Source organism: Lampris incognitus, chromosome 3 (assembly GCF_029633865.1).
Source record: "Lampris incognitus isolate fLamInc1 chromosome 3, fLamInc1.hap2, whole genome shotgun sequence".
Classification (NCBI taxonomy): Eukaryota; Metazoa; Chordata; class Actinopteri; order Lampriformes; family Lampridae; genus Lampris; species Lampris incognitus.
In genome coordinates this window covers 107,063,058-107,084,001 of record NC_079213.1, presented here as the reverse complement: position 1 = coordinate 107,084,001, position 20,944 = coordinate 107,063,058, and the positions used below count along the sequence as shown (strand labels likewise).

Below are 20,944 nucleotides of genomic sequence, written 5' to 3'. Positions count from 1 at the left end.
ACCCTTGCCGGATCGAGAGAGGGTTTTTTGAGGAGAGGCTGAACACAGGCAATTTTAAAATAGTCAGGTACGGACCCGGATGTGAGTGAGCAGTTGATGAGAGCAGGCTGGGACCTAAGCCAGAGAGGATGGATGCTAAAAATTTTGTTGGAATTATATCACAGGGACTGGAGGAGGGGCGCATATAAGGGCTACAGTATTTACAAGGAACTGCGGAGAAACGGGAACAAATTCTGACATTAAAATCGGACGACTGAAAGGGGCGGGGGCAGTGGGGGTGAAATTGGACAGACCATTGATCTTGTCAACAAAGAAAGACAAGAACTTTTCATAGTCAAAAGCAGAAGAGGTGGAAATGGTAGGAAGAGAGGGACTCACAAGGTGAGTGATAGTACTAAGCAGAAACCTAGAGTGATGTCTATTGCTATCAATCAAGTCAGAGAGGTAAACAGCTCTCGAATCTTTAATAGTTTGATTCAAATTTGATAATAACTCCTCCATATGGAGTTGGTGAACTTCAAGAGTAGATTTTTTCCATCTGCATTCGGCCTTCCTATATTCCCTTCTTTTTTGATGGATGTTTTCACTGACCCAAGGGGGTTGTGTTAATAACTGGGACAGCCCTGGAAGTACATGGAGCCAAAAAATCAAGGGCAGATGTACACAAATCATTAAACCAATTAACTTGGTCATTAATGTTGGTGAAGTGAGGAGGGTAGCTGGCCAGACTGGAAAAGTAACTCGAAAACATGGCTGCTGACTGTGTGTGTGTGTGTGTGTGTGTGTGTGTGTGTGTGTGTGTGTGTGTGTGTTGATACAGTGTTCGTCGTATTAGTTTTTATTTCATATGTAACTGTGTTAATCGACATGTGGTGGCTACCTTAAGATAAATAATTTATTGTCATCATCATCATCATCATCATCGTCATCGTTGTCATTTCTGCTTTACATTGTTCTTCTACAGGTGAACCAGTGGTGTGAGACCGGTATCTATCTGCTAGCCTCCCAGGCTGTTGACAAGTGTCAGTCACAGGAAGGGGCGGAGTTAGCGCTGGCGGACATTGAGCGCTTCCTGGAGTCGGCAGAGGAGAATCAGCTGACTGAACTTAGGAACATCCACAATCAGTATGAAGTTGTACTCTCAGAGGATGTCAAGGTAAAACATATAAACACACAGATATTTGCATGCTAGCACAAAATACACAAACACACTAGCACATATATACCTACACCCACACACACACACACACACACACACACACACACAAACATCTGTACACATGCTTATTTATGTATGCACCTGCACGATAGATAAGCATCTTGGACAGGGTGCATAAGGGTAGGTGTATGTAATGAGTGTTAATAGTAATACTAACAATAGATTTAATAATGTGTCTGTTTTCGGGTACATTTGAGGGAAGGCACCCACAGACTGTGCATAGATAGAAGGTTGTAAAATGACCAGAGGTGAAAAAATGGAAAAGAAACCGTATCACTGATCCATCCCGTCACCTCAGGCCACCGTCCTGAAGGCTTTGAAGAGGCTGGAGGACGTGCAGGAGATGTTTGAGAAGCGACACATCAGTCTGAAGAAGATGTCGGCCAAACAGACCCGGCCTGTCCAGCCCGTAGCGCCACGACCCGAGTCCTCGCCCAAACGACCCTCGCTTAAAAACACCAGCAGGACCACCGGAGCCCAGCAACGTGAGTTTTTATGTTGTGATGAGATATCATCGCAATCTTTCACTGATCTGTTAAGAGAGACGACAGCAAGAAAGAGGGAGAGAAATAACAAAAAAATCGAGTGAGAGATACGTTAAAGTGAGAGCGAACAAGAAGGAGTGAAGACAGAGAGACGGAGGAAAGACAGAGCAACTTAACAAGAGACAAAAAAAAAGACAACTCACAACGATGGAGTGTAAAGTGGGTTGCATTTCTGCACTGAATTATTTTGTTATTATCTTTTTGTTCATCTTTTTTTCAGCCCTCGCTCGCAGAGCTTCAGACAGCTCCAACAGCAGCAAACAGCCGGCCGAGGCTGACCCCAACAAGAAGAAGAACATACGAAAGGCGAAGGGAGGCATCAAGGTACCCTCCTCTGATCTCACCTCACGAGAGAGGACACAAGTGTCGCTCATATCAGGATGTCTGTCTCGTCCAGATAACTTGACAGTTTTCAAAAGATTGGGAGGAAATCCGAATGGGGGATAATCCCATTTCTGTCCCCTCTCTCCTATCTATTCCATACTCAAACTGGTGATCATGCTGCAAAAAAACACAAACTTACTGTGGCAAGTCTGTTGTCATGAGGGCATTTGGACAGAGGGATGGAGGCAAATATCGTCAATACAGTTATCTTTATTACGAGACAGACACACAGACGAGAGTATCCGGATTAGACCCAAAGGTCTGGCCAGCCCGGAGGGCTTCCCCCATCCGTCCCCAGAGCACCTCGTGCCCCTTCCCCCAGTCCTCAGCCCTACCTCATTGCAGCGTTGCTCAGCCAGCAGTGGCCCTAACCGGTGTGCTGTGCTGTCCGTAGCACATAGCGCATGCAGAATCTCCCTGGCCATGCCCAAGACCCAGCACTCCCCCATGGTGTCAGTCCATCTTCGCTCTCCTTCAGCCTCTCCCTCTGTCCACGCCAGCCTGGTCCCTCTGCCCATCTTGTCTGTCTCGTCTGTCATGCGTATAGTCGTCTCCGCCTGGTGTGGTGGTGAGGCTTCATTTGCCATGCTGGTCCCAAGAGTCTGCCTGGTGGTGTCTCAGCAGGGAGGATAAAGGCTCCACAATCAGGCAGACTGGCCTCAGGTGTGTCCTTCCCCCCTGCTGGCGCTAACAGGCCCCACCCCCACTGCCACACTTGCCACCACCCCTTGTATCAATGTCCTCTTAAAACTGCACTGACTTTTAAAAGCGACAGCCAAACTCCACCTTTCATCCCCCAAAAATAGTATTAAGATGCCTTTAGACGAAACACTGAACCCCCAAATGTCCCTGATTCATCCCGCGTTTTGCAAAAAGGATTGCCATGAAGGACCTCATTGGTACTTGGCAAGTTCTGGGTTTGAATTTCTGCATTGAATGTGTGCAAGCTGTAAGAGTGTGAACAAGGACTGTGTGTCTTACCCCGGTAAATAGGAGTTAACAAAAAAAAAATGGCTATGACTACGTCCCACGTAATCCAACTTTTCCATTTTAGAAGAGACAGGATAAATCTAGACAATTATTCACCTGCCCTGCAGCTGTCACTGACTGAATATCTATGATTGTGTTTGCGTATGTTTTACAGATTGAGGTAATGCATGAGGGGAGCCAGGGCGGCTCCACCCACCTTGTGGTGTCCAGTGAGACAGAGGAAAGTTTGTCCAACAGACGCAGGTAAGGACAGAAACAGATGCCTGTCAATATGTTTGCCTCCCTTTTCCAAAATCTGTGATGTAAATGAAACACAACAGCAACGTGATAGAAAACCTGCCTCATCATCTGGACGTGACAATGATGCAAACAGCAGTGTGTTTAGCTCAGTGTGAGTAAAGCCTAGCTTGGTGTGAGTAAAACGTCACTTGGTGTGAGTACAACTCAGATGATGTTGGTGATGAATAAAGGTCAGACGTGTGTTCTGTAATCATTTTGGCTATCCAGTAGGGATGCCAACCGTTCCTTAAAATAAGGAATTGTTCCTTATTATATATAAAATATATATATAAATAATATATATGTGTGTGTGTGTATAGTGTAAGGCACATTATATTTGTTATGTCTGCGCCGCCTTGTCCATCCAACCCCCGTTCCTGTCCCCTGTTCCTTATTTCCATTTCAAGGAGTTGGCAACCCTACACTCCAGGGTGGTTTTTAATCTAATTTCACTACATACGCTAGCAGCCAAGCCAACTGCTCATAGGATTTAGAGTTTCATGCTATCAAAAAGTCTAATCCACTTGGTCAGATCACTTCAACATAATGACTCTGAGTAATATCACAGAGTCACAACCTATCCAAACTGCAGCAATGCTATCTTTAGACTCCACCCGAAGCTGACTTGTTTCTCATATCTGATCCTCAGGGCTGACTGTCCACATTGTTATTTGCAAATGATCCAGTCAGATTTCTGTGGTCAGACATCATTATCCTATCTGCATTGGTTTCTGTGGTACCGTAATGGTTTTGCGTGTGTGCAAATGCTGAATGCAACCGAAACAGCAAGCGGTAGGCTGTGAAGAATGGAGACGTATCCTTTCGAATACCAGTCCGAACACAGCCTAACCTTCTGGACCCGGTTTAAGATACAGAAACAGAATTAACCAGATTTTTTACAGGGGCGAAGGTTTCAATAGGGATACCCCCAAAGCGGACTCGGACACACAGCATGTACTTAATAATTTTGGGTTCGAATCCGGCATACAACCTCACACTCTTTGCTGCATGCTGTTCTTTTCCATTCCATCCTCATTGCCATTCCTCTCTAGATAACATCACATCGAGGAGAGATGTCTTGAGATTAAGTGGAAACAATATTGTGGAGGGAAAAACAGTTCTACTGCCCTTAACGGGTGGTCACAGCTAAAATCTGAAGCATTTCAAAGCATTGGCCTGAGGCCCGGAGAGAGCTGAAGCAGAGTAACCAAAATAAATTGTCTGGCTGGACTTAACGGCATTAACGCTCAGCTAAATTTGCCAGCTCCTGACCTGAGACTCAGCTACTGTGGGTGCCTCACCCCCTGGTTTGAAATTAGAGTAAAAAAAAAAGAAGAATGCCTTGGTTTTTGAATGAACCCTAACAGATTAAATTGAGGGTTGCTCTGTTTACTTACTTACTTACTTTTCTCTCGTAAGGAAGTAAGTAAAGTTTATTTAGTATGGGATCCTTCACATAGCGAGGTCACTAAGTGCTTCACAAGAGTGAAGTCCCCAATGAGGAAGTGGTGGTTTGTCTGCATCGTCAAAATAGTGCCACAAAGCCTCGGGGCTGGGCTCAATTTAGGTTTTTTTTTCCCCCCTACAAATTAAATTCTCCCTCAATTTAATCTGTTAGGGTTGATTCCGAAATCAATGCATTTTTTTTTAATTCAGAAGACGGAAGATGGAATGTAAAGATGAATTGAATTGACCATATTTTGAAGAGTTGCATTTACTCTGGCAAAAACCTCATTGGCACTTTTGACACTTGTAAATCATCACAGTGGGTCCCAAAAAGGTCGCACTGTTTCATAAAATTTTTATGAAAGAGCGAGATTGTAGCCATAAAATGATTTATCCTGCACCTAAATTGGGCAAATAGAGAAATGGCCTCGTGGAATGTTACCATGAGAGAAAAGCTCTTCAAATATTTAACGGCACCACAATGTCCCTGTCAAAATCAACTGTGGCCATTGTGGAAGGATGTGAGGCTATCATGACGTTAATGAGGCACTGAATGGCCATTGTCAAGCCTTGTTTGGTGATTTTTGAGAGGCCCGTGCTTGTCGCTTCCTTTGACTGTCACACTAAATACAGAATCCAAGGTGTAAAAATAAAACAATGGACAAAGAATGTGAATACATGTATAGGAAAAGTTGATTCATGTGGCTGTTCTTCACCGAGATCCCCCTTTAGAGAGCGGCAGCAGTTTTGCTCACAGTTATGACGTCTGCCAGTATTTGGGAAATGAGTCACAGGCAGCTAGCAGGAAGTGCGCTGTCAAGAAATGTTGAACTCAAGTCATAAAATTATATCTAGTAAGACTACTGTGTAAAGATAAATCCTGTGGTGGATTTGTAAAAAACATTCCAGTGGGGATTGCAGGGGTAAAAAAACAACAACAAAACCACAATCAACTTTGAAACCGGAGCAATAGGCCTACAACTTTTCAACCATGAAATATTTTCTTACACCAGGTACATTTCAAAACTAGTTAAGAACTTGGTTGCAAATCTCTAATATGGATAGAATTCAAATATTCATGATACATTTCGTCATACATACTTAAGCAGTTTCACAAAGGGTTGTTTGTTTTTGTTTTTTTTGTCAATTTGTTTAACAAGGGAGGGTGGCATCCCTTTGCGTCCCCACCTCAAATTGACCTCCTGGTTATAGCTCAACTACTAGATAAGACAAACAGTGGTAATTCGTGTTTGCTGAACCAGCAGCTTATTAGATGTGACCTCATTGCAGAGGCCAAGTGAATTCTTTCCGTTTGAATGTTAGCAAGTGAGACACGCCAGGAGTAAAGGACTTCGTCTGGAGGGCACCATGCCGACCAGCCCTGCCTTGATGTTGGCAACTTGGTTCGTCCCAGCATTCTTTACCCAACCACAGCGTAAGTGGATGCAGCCGAGGTAGATATGCCAAAGGGTTGGAGGCGAACCGGGGGGGGGGGGGGGGGTGTGAGAGAGGTGACAAAGATGGAGAGTGTTGGCAGAAATGGGTAAAAAGGAGAGTTGAGGGGAAAGCAGAGGGAGAAAAACTGTTTGCAATAAATCTCCGACAGCATTCCTGAGCCACATTCCCCTCGAGGATGATGATGCATAGTTGTGTCATCATAGCCTGTTTGGGGAACCAACTTGTCTGAAGAGGAAAGGTCCTCAGAGTATAAAGGGCTGAAAGGTTGGACGTCTGGGGAAGAAAGGCCTGAGAAAAGCGGAAATCATCTGTAAATAGTACACATGGCCACTGAAACTAGTTAATGGCCACACCCATATTTGCATATGAAACTGTCATTGGTTTCGGTCGTTATGCCACTGTATTGTTTATAAGGGTGGAGATACGAAGACGTCACGTAAATGAGTGATGGAACGTATCTGTCAAACGCTGTATCCCGATGAACTGATTCAACTGTCTTTGACCTGAGAAAAGAGGAAATTTACTCTAGACCAAGATGGGAGAGGGTAGGAGAAATCCAGGCTATATATGGTAATATCTTTGTATGGTAGGGCTGGGAGATATTGACAGAGTCTAATATCACAATATTTTTGACTAAATACCATGATATTGATCATGTGATGGTATTTTGTGGATGGCTATTGGTGCTTTAATAAGAAAATGTTGATGAAGGATCATTAGTGTTGTGAAGCAGGTAGAGACATTCGCTGTTCATTTCACCCAGCTAAAACAGTTGAACGGGTTCAGAAAATTGCATTGCTGTACTGTCATGCAGCTGTTTAGACCAGGGAATGACAACATTTAAGTTGCGTCACCATATCACCACAACCAAAGTCCCAGACAATATCTACTTTCATATCGCCATATCAAAATTATTTCGATATATTGCGCAGCTTTATGGTATAGTAATATTTTTGATGCCCTTAATTTTCTATTCTGTCTCATCATCGTAATTATTTGTTCTGTCGTCACGTAGAACACTTATGACTTCTCAGAAAGCGAGATACGAATGAATTAAATGGGTTGCTGTTTAGCTGCACATGTGAGGCGTCATCTTTCTGTCGAGTGAAGATGATTACTCGAGACTGACGTTGACTGGTACATACTGTATGTGATGTACCGTATAGGAAATGCTCAAGATGAACTGAATGAACACAATGACCATAAACTGAGTTAGTGTTTTGACAAGAGCCTGGTCAGAAAGGAGGGGAGCAAAAATTTAATTTCATAATGTAATTTTAAAATATAATTTCATCATGTAATTTTATAATGTAATTTTATAAGATAATTCTCTTCCTGCCTGCCTTGTCTGTCTGACCAAATGCTGTTACAGCTACTACTGCAGGAGTCGTGCTGCCAAGGACTTACCAGGCCAAACAAAGCATCCGTAAAACAACCTCATTCGGCTCATCTTGCCGTTGGTGTTCCCCCGTTTGCAGCTGCTTAAGCTTCGGGCTGGGCAATAATTCAGTTTTATCAATTTCAGTACTACCCTTTACCATTTTTCCCCCCCAGTGGTATTGTATCCGGATGAAATTTGGATGGCGGTTGTCTAATCATAGCAAGAATCCCTAAAACTTCTCACAAAAGGAAGTCTTAAGTATTTCAGGGAGTATTATCTCAAAGCTAGTGTTGATATATTTCACATTACCAAACAGTTTAAAGGTGATAAGCTTCAGCTGGACTCTTAAACCCGGTGTTTTCTCCATATGTAAGCAGATATGTTGATATTGTGTAAAATTCCCTATGATTGGCGGCCAGGTAGCATGACGGGCTATTCCTTTGCCTACCAACACGGGGATCGCAGGTTCAAATCCCCGTGTTACCTCCGGCTTGGTCAGGGCGTCCCTACAGACACAATTGGCCATGTCTGCGGGTGGGAAGCCGGATGTAGTATGTCTCCTGGCCGCTGCACTAGCGCCTCCTCTGGTCAGTTGGGGCACCTGTTCAGGGTGGGGGGATAGCGTGATCCTCCCACGCGCTACGTCTCCCTGGCGAAACTCCTCACTGTCGGGTGAAAAGAAGCAGCTGGCGACTCCACATGTATCGGGGGAGGCATGTGGTAGTCTGCAGCCCTCCCCGGATTGGCAGAGGGGGTGGTGAAGCAACCGGGGCAGCTCGGAAAATAGGATAATTGGCCAAGTACAACTGGGGAGAAAAAAGGGGGAGGGAATTCCCCATGATTATCGTGATATTTTCCATGTTGTCCAGCACTACTTAAGCTCCTCACAAGGAAAAGAAAGTTGAAGTCGCTCAAATGCGAGATTAGGAGTTTCCCAAATGAATTTAAAATTTTATCAGACATGTCAAGTCGCAGCTGATGTCAGATTTTCATCAAGCGCAACAGTGTCCGAAGCATCACAAAGCTAAAACAGCTAAAGCTTTTTCAGTTCAAGGTCTGACTTAGGTGTGTCAGTCTTTATTCTTTGCTGGCATTTCTCTAGGGCCGCAGTTCTAGGCACGCAGGGTTTATTTTCTCTTTCCATCTGGTATCATTTATTTAACCATTGCAGTCAGGCTGGGTGCTTTGTCGCTGAGATGGGCTGACGTGTTGTGCAGGAAATGCTGCTGGCTTGAACAGTGTTATCTGGGGAAATGGAAGTAGCAGCCAGCTTTGGTCTCGTCCGGATCATACACCAGAGATTGTGAAATGTTAACTGATACTATTTCCAACATCATATTTGGCATGTACTTTGACTCCAGATGTACCCCCCTCCACACCCACACCCTTCCCTCCTTCACGGCAAAGTTACAAAGAAACCACAATGCATATAAAACCAGGAAATCTACCAGACTGTTATTGGGCCGCCTCCGTGTGATTCTGTCAAGCAGCAATGCATACAATTTTACCACAATGTGACATGACAAGCGTTAGCGAAAGAAAAAAAAGAAAAAAAATGTAAATTTTGGAGTGGGTGCTTTGTAGGTTGGGGACCCACGAGAGTGTTGTATGGTAATGTGTTAAGCTTGTGTCAAACAGCACCAGCAGTTATTTCAGCATCATCACAGCCACATGCAGACAGATGCACTGAGGTCTAAAATAGGTCAAGTGGAACATAAATCTGACTTCCTTACACTTTTTATTCACAGTGACAGAGCCTACACAATTTAATTTCAAGAGCAAAAGTCTTTTTCAAAAAAGGAAAATACTGATAGAGGACAGGCTGGCTGTCTTTGTGTCTGTAGTTTAATTGAAGAGACATACCAGCTGGAGGTAAAACTCAGTTGTTTGCTGGCGCTTGTTTAACCAGTGTGTGTATTCGTAGCTTGTAGACACACACATTTGGGTAAATATGACTGGAACAGGTTTGACTGATCTCTTTCCCTTGTGGCTGTAACGCGGAGTGAAAGCAGATCCTCCTGACGAAGAAAGACTAGGAAGGTGAATGTCTTGACAGAATGGCTTTGGTCTTTAATCCTTAATCCAACAGGGCAAACACACAACAGTAAACACTGAAATATAGGAAAACGGGGGGGGGGGGGGCTGGCAACACTGCGTCATCCATGGGTGTATTTTTCATTTGTGTGTGTATAAACTTGAGCGTGCTGTACATGCATATAGAGGTCAGTATGCCAATTTATGTGTGAGTGTGTGGTATGTGAGGCATGTGTGACATGTTTTGTATTCTGTGGTCCTTTATGTGAATGCTGCCATACAAGGATAGGTGTTCTGGTAATACGGCCGGCAGAGCAGCATTACTCTCACTGCGGTGCAGTACAGTTCACTCGTAAATCCAGATGAGAGGCTGTGAAGTCCGGGGTCCGTAGCAGCTCGCCACACAGAGCGCACATCCTTAGCGTGCCCGTGCGAGGTGATCATGTGATTGTAGATGCAGGGGTGGTAGGGCGCCTTGCCCTCTCCTGAGAAGTACACATGCTCCTGTGGGGAAACCCCCGCGGTGTTGGCACATATTCCCATGAAGACGTCATCTATATACATGGAAGAGTTGAGAAAGAGAGTCGCCTGGTAGATCTTAGCAGCCACGTCCCCTGACACCACGTACCCGGCACCAGCGGTATAGTCCGGGTAGGCTGGCCAGGGGTACAGCTCACTGGAAACGTAATATTTGCTGTCCTTGCGCCGATTAGGAGGCGCTCCCCTGTGTACATGCCCCACCCAAAGGTCCCTCGCCCCCGCCTGGGTGGCAAGGAGGTCCCGCAGGTACTTCACCAAGTTGGGCACGTGGACAAAGATGTCGTCGTCAGCTGTCATGAAGAAGTGAGCGTGGGCGCAGTACAGGTGGCCCCAATGGAACTGGAGGATCAGTTTCTGGGTCAGGTTGTGGAAGGTGTCCACAAAGTCCTGCTGGATCAGGTCTCCATTGGCCTGGTCCTCCTCGAGGAGCTTGCTCTGCACACTGGGTCTCTGCTGTGCATCCGGGTGCACGCCAAGGGCAAACACCACCCTCACGCTCTCGCCCAGCTTCAACCGAATGTAGCTCTCATTCCCCCAGGTGTCCCTTATGGCCTGCCGCCGTTCGAAGTTCTCCGGCGACGATTTCACGAAGAGAAGCAGAAGCACATCATCTTTTCCTTTCCTGTCTCCACCATGGATGTCGCTGCTGCGCATGCATTTATTTGGATGGTTGATGAGATACGGATAGTTTGTCACCCTGCCCATCGCAAACTCGGAGTTGGCGTCTCCATGCTGAAGATGAAGGGGATTGATAGCGAAGGAGGTGTTGATGAAGTCGTAGCTATTAACCAGGTAGCGGTAGGTGTAGGACCTCATGTGGCTGACCACATGGTGGTCCAGCTGTTCCCAGCAAACCATCACCACACACAACACTAGGCCGGTGGTCAGCAGCTGCACACACTGACATTTGTGGATTCTCCTGAAATTCATAAACATCTCCTCTTCTGTCGATGACACTTGCTGATGAACAAAAAAAAATCTGCTTGAAAATGATCTTTCTCCTCTCGTAGCTATGCTACTTCTTACCCTCCTTATTAAAAATCCCTTAATGACTCTTCTCTACTTTCTGATGGTGCAGCATGAATAATTTCATCCCCCCTTCTTTTAAATTTGTAAATCCCCCGAATGTTTGGATTGTAGGATTTCAGTGCCTATCTTTCTCTTCCCTCGTCTGTTTAACCCCTCCTTATCTTGTTCACACTTTTTGTCCTCATTCCTTACTCCCCTATTTTCTCCTCCTCTTCCTCCCCCTGCTCGTGCGATTTCTCTCTGTTACCGTCAAGTCCAGTAGGCTTCTCTTAGGCCCCTCAGCAGTCTGGGTGCTCTGTTATCAATCTTTCTCCACGGTTTAAATGGACGTCTACGTACTCTCATGTTCAGCGTTCAGAGAAATGTGTACATAGTCCGCCCTTTTAGTTCAAAAACCTCCTGGTTACCATTTCCCTGCTCCTCTTCCTCCCTTTCGTTGCACACCCATTCCTCGTCCTTCCCCCTCCTCCTCCTCCTATCAGGTCACTGCGCTGTGGGGTCTGACATGTTATAGGACCACAGTATATCTGTAAAAGGACAGAAAGAAAACGATTATATTCTTCATATGTAGGTTTCGCTTTCTTGGCCTAAATAATGCTCAATTTAAGAATTATCTCATTAAGCACAATTCAAACTACCAGTAGTTCTTCTAGGTGCTCTGAATGTGCTCTAAATTTTTTCTTAATTCATTTTTTCCTCCATTGGGCAGCAAAACATTCATTCGTCTTGTGTAGGGTCACGGTGGGAGCAAGCTAAGTAGTGTAACGTGCACGAATAAGTAGACACGTTAGCCAAGGGCTTTAAGGGCCGGACCCTTTAGTCGACTGATTAACGATGTCGCCCGCGGTACGGGAAAGTCGATTTCGCGTCCCGGCTGTGACGCTCCCGCCGAGCTGCCCCCCGAATTCGCTGCGGGGGGCAACGCAACCACAGTAACTGCCGCGGCCGGGAAGCGAACCCGTACCGCCCGCACCGCAGGAGGCATCGCTAACCGCTCGACTAAAGGGTCAGACCCGCCAGCCAGCGGCCAGCGTGTCTTCTTATCCACAGTATTAAAAGTTAATTTTGGTGTCAATTAGTTTCATAACAGACATACTAACAAGTGTAATACATTAATATGTCAGCTGGATGTTTATCTTGACAGAATATAGAGTTTAAAAACTGCCCACGGTTCTAGTAGTTTTTAAGTTCCGGTAGTTGTTTATGACTTTTAATATTTTCCGTTTTTTTTTACATTTCACGTTTTATAGGCCTTGTTACGTTTGTTAGATTAGCAATATGTGTTTTCCGTTTTGTTTTTCAGGTAATATTTTCACTTTTTCAATTTTGCTATTCAAGTTAGACCACGTCGCTGAAGTTTAAATTGTTTAACAGTAGTATTATAGTTGTTAAAATGTTAATTTTGGTGTCAGTTAGTTCCATAACAGACATAGTACTAACGCATGTAATGGATTAATAACTCAACTGGGTGTTTATCTTGACAGAATATCGAGTTTAAAAACCGCGGGCGGCCATTTTGACCGGCCACGGTAAAATCCGTTTCCGTCACCGGACACGTTTTAAACGAATCAGCAAAAAGAGCGGCAAAAAAAAACAACAACGGAAAACAAAACTGTCCCAACTGGGGACAATACAAGCGAACAGGGGCGTGTTATTTTAACTTGGCTAATCAGACCAATCGCGCAAATCCGCCGAAAGTCGACGGCGATATAAAATCCCCGGACAGAAACTGAAATCAATGGCCGTCTAATCCGTCCGATTTTCCACGGAATACTGGTTACTCACGGAGAGTTGGAAACGCTGTTGAGGATTTAAACCGCTTAGTGTAACCGGCTATTTTCTTGCCCGGTGCGGGATTCGATACTGGGTGTACCGCACCACAAGGCGACGTCACTAACCGCTCGGCTAAAGGGACAGACCCGTTAGTTAGGGGGATACATAATTCCCCGTATTGAGCTAGCTGGGACGTTGGGTTACAGCCGCTGTTTCCTCAGTGCGGGTTTGCAGTGACGCACTTCCGCTGCGCGGTTTTTTGTTGTGGTGATGGCGGAAGGAGTGTAACCGAAAGAGAAAGTTGTCACGACTCCTGCTTGAGCTCCTCCACCTCCACCGTTTAAGTTGCGCTTCCGTTTGATTTTTTTTTTTTTTTTTTTTGCGTCCGTTGGATTTGCCGGCAACGTCGCCTCGGGCGGTGACGCGTGGCGTCTCCACGTGACAGAGCAACGACTTCTTATCTACAAAAAAACCTTTTCCTTTTCCTTTTCCTTTTTCCTTTTCTTGTTTGTTTTTTTTTTCCCCTGACAGAAATTGAACAACACGTAAAACTAATTTCTTCTACGAACAAAAAGGCTGCCAAAACGTAATTTATGTACGTCTTTTAACATCTTTATGTAATGGAATGTCTATCTATCTATCTATCTATCTATCTATCTATCTATCTATCTATCTATCTGTCTGTCTGTCTGTCTGTCTGTCTATCTATCTATCTATCTATCTATCTATCTATCTATCTATCTATCTATCTATCTATCTATCTATCTATCTATCTGTCTATCTGTCTATCTGTCTGTCTGTCTGTCTGTCTGTCTGTCTGTCTGTCTGTCTGTCTGTCTGTCTGTGTCACATTCTCAACCCTGCACAGAATTACGAGAATGGTTTTAACTTGCAGGCCGCAATTTTGGATGAGTTGCCTTTCGGTCCAAACAGCAGAGGAAAGGGTCATCTCTAGCTGCCCTGTTGTTAAATTGCATAAAACAACCTGCCCTCAGATGAATAGACCGACCGTCTGTTGCCTTAACACATTTTGGACAACAGAGTAGAGCAGGTGAACAAGCTGTCTCACTTTCTCTTCGTGTCTTTTGCTCTTTCTCTCTCTCTCTCTCTCTCTCTCTCTCTCTCTCTCTCTCTCTCTCTCTCTCTCTCTCTCTCTCTCTCTCTCTCTCTCTCTCTCTCTCTCACACACACACACACAAACTCCACCGTAGTGCAATCTTCTGGTACAGCTTTTCTTTTTGTTATGTTGTCATTCATACCAAAAGAGGTGCACATGACATTGTACTGTGACAGAGTGGGGATCCTTTTCACCAACTACATTAAAAAAAAACACAACCCCCGATTTCATCAGTTCTCTGTCGACTGAACCAACCCACCCGCTCACTGTGGTTGGTTTGCATCACGATGGAAGTTGTGTGCAGGTGTGAAATCACATGGAAAGGAAGTATAGACTAAAATGTGTGAGCTCGTCTTTCCCTCCACATTTTTACATAAAATGTGTCTACTTTTATCAAAAACACAGGTGTTGTTAAACTGACAACAGTGACAACCGTACTTAAATGCCTCGTCAGTCACATTAGCATGTCTTTCCTGTTTTAAGTATACAGTTTAAAAGGGCAGCTATAAACAAGCATAGGCTCGGTGTTTAGAAATAGCACTTAATGAGTAGTCCGGATAATGTACTCAAGCAACAGGTTTTATCAGCCATATCAGCTTGCACGGCAAATCAAACTGGGTCCAAAGCGGGAGTGGCATGGCACCAAAAACACATTTTTCGGCACCTGTTCACAAGTGATAAAAACCATCCAACTGTAAATACTGACACAGTTTATATTTCAAACTGTTCGTGGCCCTGAGATGACCTCTCTAGAATGCCCTGTCAATCACGTTAGCTAATTCAACTCTTGTTAGGGCTAGGTGAATGTAAATGCAGACCCAGCACAGCGCCATAATAGAGGGGCTTTAGCCTGGCAGAGTCCCTGTCCACGAAAGCTGCTGATGTCAGTGTATCATTGCCACACAATAGGTTTAACACATATTTCCACGGTAGCATATTTTGACTGAACACTTGGGTTACTCAACAATGGGCTGCTCTGACAACATGTGGCTAGCTAGGCTCGACACACAGGAAGTCCTGTGACCACACACATCATGAGGGGGTTGGCTGCCCAGCTGTTCGTCTCCAGACAGGCAAGATGGCTTTTCACCATCAAACCACAGCCAGACTGGTGGTTCAAAAAGCAATAGGTCTGCTTAAATGTTGCCGTGAAAACACAAGAACACCTCTGTATTGGCTGCAGATCTCTTGATATCCCTTTTATGATTACCTCTCTAGTTCACTTAAGGGGAAACAATCACAATTTTCAACATCGTCTGTATACAGATGTTGTAGGGTTAATGCTCCATTAGCAGCCACAATATTGAGCAAGTCTTCTGTCTTCGCCGGCGTCGGCCACTGAGGTTGTGTAAGCCGGTGACGTCACTGGCAGACAACCAATGAATGTGAAATACACCGCCCTTACTCCCTGGTTTGCTGCTACCTTCAGGGGGCTACATAGATGTAGGCTAGATTGTATAATGCCAGGGATACACAAATTCAACCCGATTTGACAGGATTTTTGTTGTTTTCGGCAGATTCCAGTGTCGGGTCCGACGACGAATGGACGTCTTTACCCCGTGTAGTGTGACATAATGGCGTCCCACGACGCCCCAATGAAAAGTCTAGCATGTCAGAATTTTTTGGATTTCCCTGCCTCGTCTGACGTCTCCTATGACGTGTTCCTTGACGTTGACCAATAGGATGACAGTGCTCTCTGGCGCACATATGTATACATGGCAACTATCAGGTCGAACAATGAAACCGAGGGCGGGTTCATTGAACAGTGGCAACAGTACCCCTGCCTTTTTGACGTTTCCTCGAGGGAGGACCATGACATAAAAGCGCAATATGTAATTATTATTAATATTATTATTATTATTATAGTCAGTTGGCGAGAAATGGCGGAGGCACTTCAGCAACCCGGTGAGTAGCTGGTTAAGCTGTGCCGGGTTGGGGGTGTCCGGATGGCATGGCGGGTCTATTCCTTTGCCTACCAACACGGGGATCGCCGGTTCGAATCCCCGCGTTACCTCTGGCTTGGTCGGGCGTCCCTACAGACACAATTGGCCGTGTCTGCGGGTGGGAAGCCGGATGTGGGTGTGTGTCCTGGTCGCTGCACTAGCGCCTCCTCTGGTCGGTCGGGGCGCTTGTTCGAGGGGGGGGGGATAGCGTGGTCCTCCCACGCGCTGTGTCCCCCTGGCGAAACTCCTCACTGTCAGGTGAAAAGAAGCGGCTGGCGACTCCCCATGTATCGGAGGAGGCATGTGGTAGACTGCAGCCCTCCCCGGATCGGCAGAGGGGGCGGAGCAGCAACCGGAACGGCCCGGAAGAGTGATGTAATTGGCCAAGTACAATTGGGGAGATAAAGGGGGAAAAAAAAACAAAACGCTATGCTAGGTTATCGTTCCCCAGTAGCACTAGCCGCAACAGCACCCACAGTTGTTGACACATGATTGACAACTTCTTGACCCTCCTCTCCGACGACCTATGGACTCGCACAAGATCGTGAAAGGCAGCATGTGATCACTGGTCGGGGTCATGCTTGTAGTGTTGCCAGTCTCGCGGCAAAAAAAGCATGGCACTGTGATTGCCTGATCTGACATGGCCACCACTGCTGCGAAAGACAAACATATCATGTAGTGTGGGCCCAGCATAAGAAAACGGGACTAAACGACGCTGCGCACAGGCCTTATAAGACAGCAATTCACACATTGCCAACAGTGGCGGATCTAGAGATTTTCTCCTGGGGCGGCAAAGGGATGGCATGAGGTTCAAGGAGGGGGGGGGCGATGGACATTATTCTAAACGTGTTATTATTCAAAACTCGGATTTCATCGAATGTATTTTGTTCTCTACTGTTTGAGATGAGTTCGGTGCGGGTCTCGTTGACCTTCACCATGCATGTACGTAAAATATACTTTAAAAACATATTATCTGATTTATAAATGGGGTGGCAAGACTGTGTCCCAGAGGTGGCAGCTGCCACCCCTGTTGCCACCCCTGTAGATCCGCGCCTGACTGCCAATGACGTCATTCGCAGACACAATTTCGGCGGCGTTTCCGGGACACAGAAGACTTCTGTCCAATATTAAGTCTGCTAATGGGATCTGCTATCCACGAGCTGTAAACTGGGAGACGTTATTCTATTGTCTATTCCGTTTTTAAACGTGCAATGACTTGGATTTTTCCTAAAATCTTCCGAGCCACTACTCTAGACGTGTGTGGCGGTGTCTGTATAGCAGAGACCCTGTCCTTTGCCTGTATTTTCCCTGTCTTTTTTTTAAATGTTGCTGCGTACGGGGCGGCACTCAATAACAACATAGCGACCAGCTGCCAGATCGAGATCACAAGCACGTATCCAAGAGGAAGCTGCGACAATGGCGGACACAGCGCCAAAAAGACGCAACTATAGCGAGGCGAAACGCCAAGTGGACGCAGCTCGTTGTTATCCCAAAATAAGGGTGACTCCGGGGTTGGCTCCCACCCGCCGGCGAGCACTGAGGGGACTGGATGGGGATGAGGAGCGACGCGGACTCGGCCTGTAACGCTGGGATGTGTTCTGGCAACGGCGGTCAGGGGGCGTGTCCTTCCGGTGACGTTGAGCCCGGGGGGGAGGGGCCAACGTTGAATTTCGTGTTTGTAAACCAAAACTGACAAATCCAACTCATTCTAGCCTTTAATTAAGTTAACGCCGCAAATATTTCATGGAATCGGAGTCTGCAAATAGGCCACGCTGTGAATGAATTAACACAAATGAATGAATGAATAAACACTACTGTAACGTCAAGACGACCGGTTTGGAGTCAAGTGACCACAGACTGCAGACTAGAAGATGTGATTCTATAATCTAGTTAGGCTTAACCTCACTCAACCTTTTCGCACAGATAGATGTAGACCTCGGTTTGTGTCAGATTTTGTGTCCATAATCCTGTTTTAAGAAGTAAATTGATGATGACTCAGTCAAGCAGTGCATAGCTGTCTAGTGTGGCGAAACGGACAGTGTGATCCGGATCATATTTTTTTACATACATGTATTAATGTAATGCTAAATAGAATGGTATATTGATTTATATATATAAGTGAAATACAGATATAATTTCTATCTATCACTGGAGTGTGTAATTTAACATGCGTAAACATGTCTGTTAGGCAGTCAGTAGAGTGTAACTGGGATTTTGATTAGATCCATCATGGGGGAGGCTCGCTGTGTTGCGGCCTTTAGAAGGAAATATTTAAGGAGTGAAATGCGTCTCTAAGTTGTTCCGTCATGCTGGCCATTGCTGCGTGAAATGAACACATTTTGAAGGTCTTTTCCCACATCTGTTTAGAAAACCCATCCACTGAGGATGCACAAGCCATGCTTATCCTGGAGCCATGTTTAGAAGGGACATTTCCACATCTGCTAGTCGAACTGGCCAAAGTTATTTTCCTTTCGGTGGTTAGGTTGCTGAATGAGTGTTGTCTGCATCTCTCTCTCTCTCTCTCGCTCTCTCTTTCTCTTTCTCTCCCTCTCCCTCCTTCCCACCTACCCGGCCTGCTGAGTCTATGGGGTAGGAGACATAGCCCGGCAGGCTTGCTGTAAATATTGGGGGAATTCTGGAGCTGGCTTGACAGGGGGACACTGTGAGGTAGTTTATGTTTCAGGAGTGTTTATCTGTCAGTGTCCATCATTTTGACGTTTCCCCCTAGTTTCCCCCAGTGCTAGTTTTTGACCCCCCCGCTCTTTCTCTCTCTCTCTTTCTTTCTCTCCGTTTGCTACTTGCAAACTGACACCTTTAGCCTTGAACACTGTAATGTATTATAGGGCTCAGTTGGAGAAATACTCTCACCCCCTCCACCCGCCACCACACACACACACACACACACACACAAACAACTGTGTGACTTACCAAGTCGCTTGCAAGTAAGATCCACGCGTTAAAATGAAACGTACAGTGAGGTCATCCTTTCTGTCGAGTCGACCTCTGGCTCCAGCAAAGAATTTTTAAACTTCTGTATGTCCGTAATTCTCTCTCTCTCTCTCTCTCTTTCTTTCTCTCTCTCTCTCTCTCTCTCTCTCTCTCACATCTGTGTATCTTCAACTCTGTCGTTAATTCTGCCCCCCTCGCTTCTCCGGCTGTCTCCCCCCTTAAGTTCTTCTTTTTTCTTCCTTCTTCCTATATCGTCTTCTCTCTTTTTACTGGCGTCAGATTTTCCCTTTTCTTTTCTTCTCTTCTTTTCTTTTTTTTCCCACACTTTTCCCCCCGCCAGCAGTTTTCTTCAGAAGCCCTCAGATGAGGAGAGCATGATTTCCTGAACGTCCTCCCTCTGTGCTCTGTCTCGCTCCATGTACGTCTCACTGGGAGTGCGTTAGCGAGCGAGGGAGAGTGAGTGAGTGGGTGGTATTGTGTGTGTCTGTGGGGGTGGGGGTGGAGGGGGCGGATCCAACCATACCTCCCCTCCCTTCATTCCTCCCTGTCTGTGCATGCTCCTGTACAGTACTGCTATGTATTGCTAGCTTGTGAGTGAATTCACGAGAGGAGGAAAGTACTTGCTGAGGTTTTATTTATGTATTTATTTGTTTGTTTGTTTTTGTGATGGTAATTCCTATGTATGTGTGTGTGTGGGGGGGTGGGTGGGAGGGATTTTTGCTGCCCACCAGGAGGATGATTGAAGACTCACACTAACAAGTACATATCAACCGCATCAAAACATAGTCATGAGCCGTTACGCACAAATGGGAATCAGTTAAAAGCATGTTTCTAGAAAAAAGGGGTAAATGTCGTTGAGATTTGGATATTTGACATTTTCCTTTCGGGTGAGAGAGAAAGCAAACAAACAAACAAACGCTTAGCAGATGTTTAGCATTTAGAGTAAATCCTTTTAGTGGATTTATTGGATCTTATAATAGCACTTCAATGAAGGCCAGCAAATACAAAAAAAATCAAAATCAATAATATTTATTCATTATATAGACCTTTTCAAAAAAACTAATTACAAAGTGCTTTACAGGCCATTATAAAACGGATAGCTGAAATTAAGCAATCTGATTGGTTGTTAGCCATGGTATAATAACCGTATACAACGGTGATGACATGTAATTCCTTTGCACAATTCAGTATCAGTCCGCTTGTGAGTGGGGGGAAAAGTTAGCCCAACAAACTAGTTAGCTAGCACATGCTGTAGGAACATGTTAGTAAAAGGGTCTGTCATAGTTCCATACTTGGTAACCGTTTTATAAGAGCAACAGCTCACTCCAGACCGTGGTATATTGTGATTATGTCACAATATACCACGGTCTGGAGTGAGCTGTTGCTTAATCATAAAAGAACTACAGCTATACAGTAAAAAATAAAAAATAAAAAAAAAGGAAAAAAAATAAAGTGGAGGAAGAAAAAACCAAGAGCACGTGTTTATCAAGTGTTTATTCCATAATAGCCTCAGTTTTGCTGGATTTTGCCATCATCTGGTGATCATAATAGTTTGTTTTCATGCTGCAAGTCCTGGTGCTTCATTCAAAACAAGCATGACCCTGATCACACAGAGAGCTTTCATGTGCAGGTCACACTTTTCAGTGGTCACAGATTCTGCTGTAAAACCGGCAGTATAATCCAGTCGTAGTGTGTATTTTGGAGACAGAAGACTGATCAGCTACCCAACACAGTATTATTGAGCAACATAACAAGCCATATTCAACCTTTAATAAAAACTAAGTAAACACTGGATCAGGTTTAGCTTTGTATTTCAGCGCCTATTGCTTGCTTTCACACATTTAACATGCATGTGTC

The 20,944-nt window shown here is 45.1% G+C and overlaps 2 protein-coding genes across 5 annotated transcripts in view; one reads left to right on the top strand and one right to left on the bottom strand.

Annotated features, from left to right (window-relative positions):
- Positions 1-20,944, top strand: part of mcf2l2 (MCF.2 cell line derived transforming sequence-like 2) — a 146,332-nt gene that overhangs the window by 42,104 nt on the left and 83,284 nt on the right. For all 4 annotated transcript variants that reach the window (XR_008810062.1, XM_056277945.1, XM_056277946.1 and 1 more), the window contains exons 12-15: positions 965-1,156; positions 1,518-1,704; positions 1,985-2,088; positions 3,293-3,381. Coding sequence is in view for 3 of the 4 variants with exons in the window: in XM_056277945.1 (XP_056133920.1) it covers positions 965-1,156; positions 1,518-1,704; positions 1,985-2,088; positions 3,293-3,381 (572 nt within the window). In the remaining variant the exon portion in view is untranslated. The remainder of the gene's footprint in view (positions 1-964; positions 1,157-1,517; positions 1,705-1,984; positions 2,089-3,292; positions 3,382-20,944) is intronic.
- LOC130110765 (lactosylceramide 1,3-N-acetyl-beta-D-glucosaminyltransferase A-like) lies at positions 7,583-19,532 on the bottom strand. The gene is made up of 2 exons (XM_056277947.1): positions 19,067-19,532; positions 7,583-11,832 (listed from the first exon to the last, which is right to left on the bottom strand). Exon 2 carries the CDS (start codon positions 11,210-11,212, stop codon positions 9,998-10,000), a length of 1,215 nt encoding a protein of 404 aa, XP_056133922.1. The 5' UTR covers positions 11,213-11,832; positions 19,067-19,532; the 3' UTR covers positions 7,583-9,997.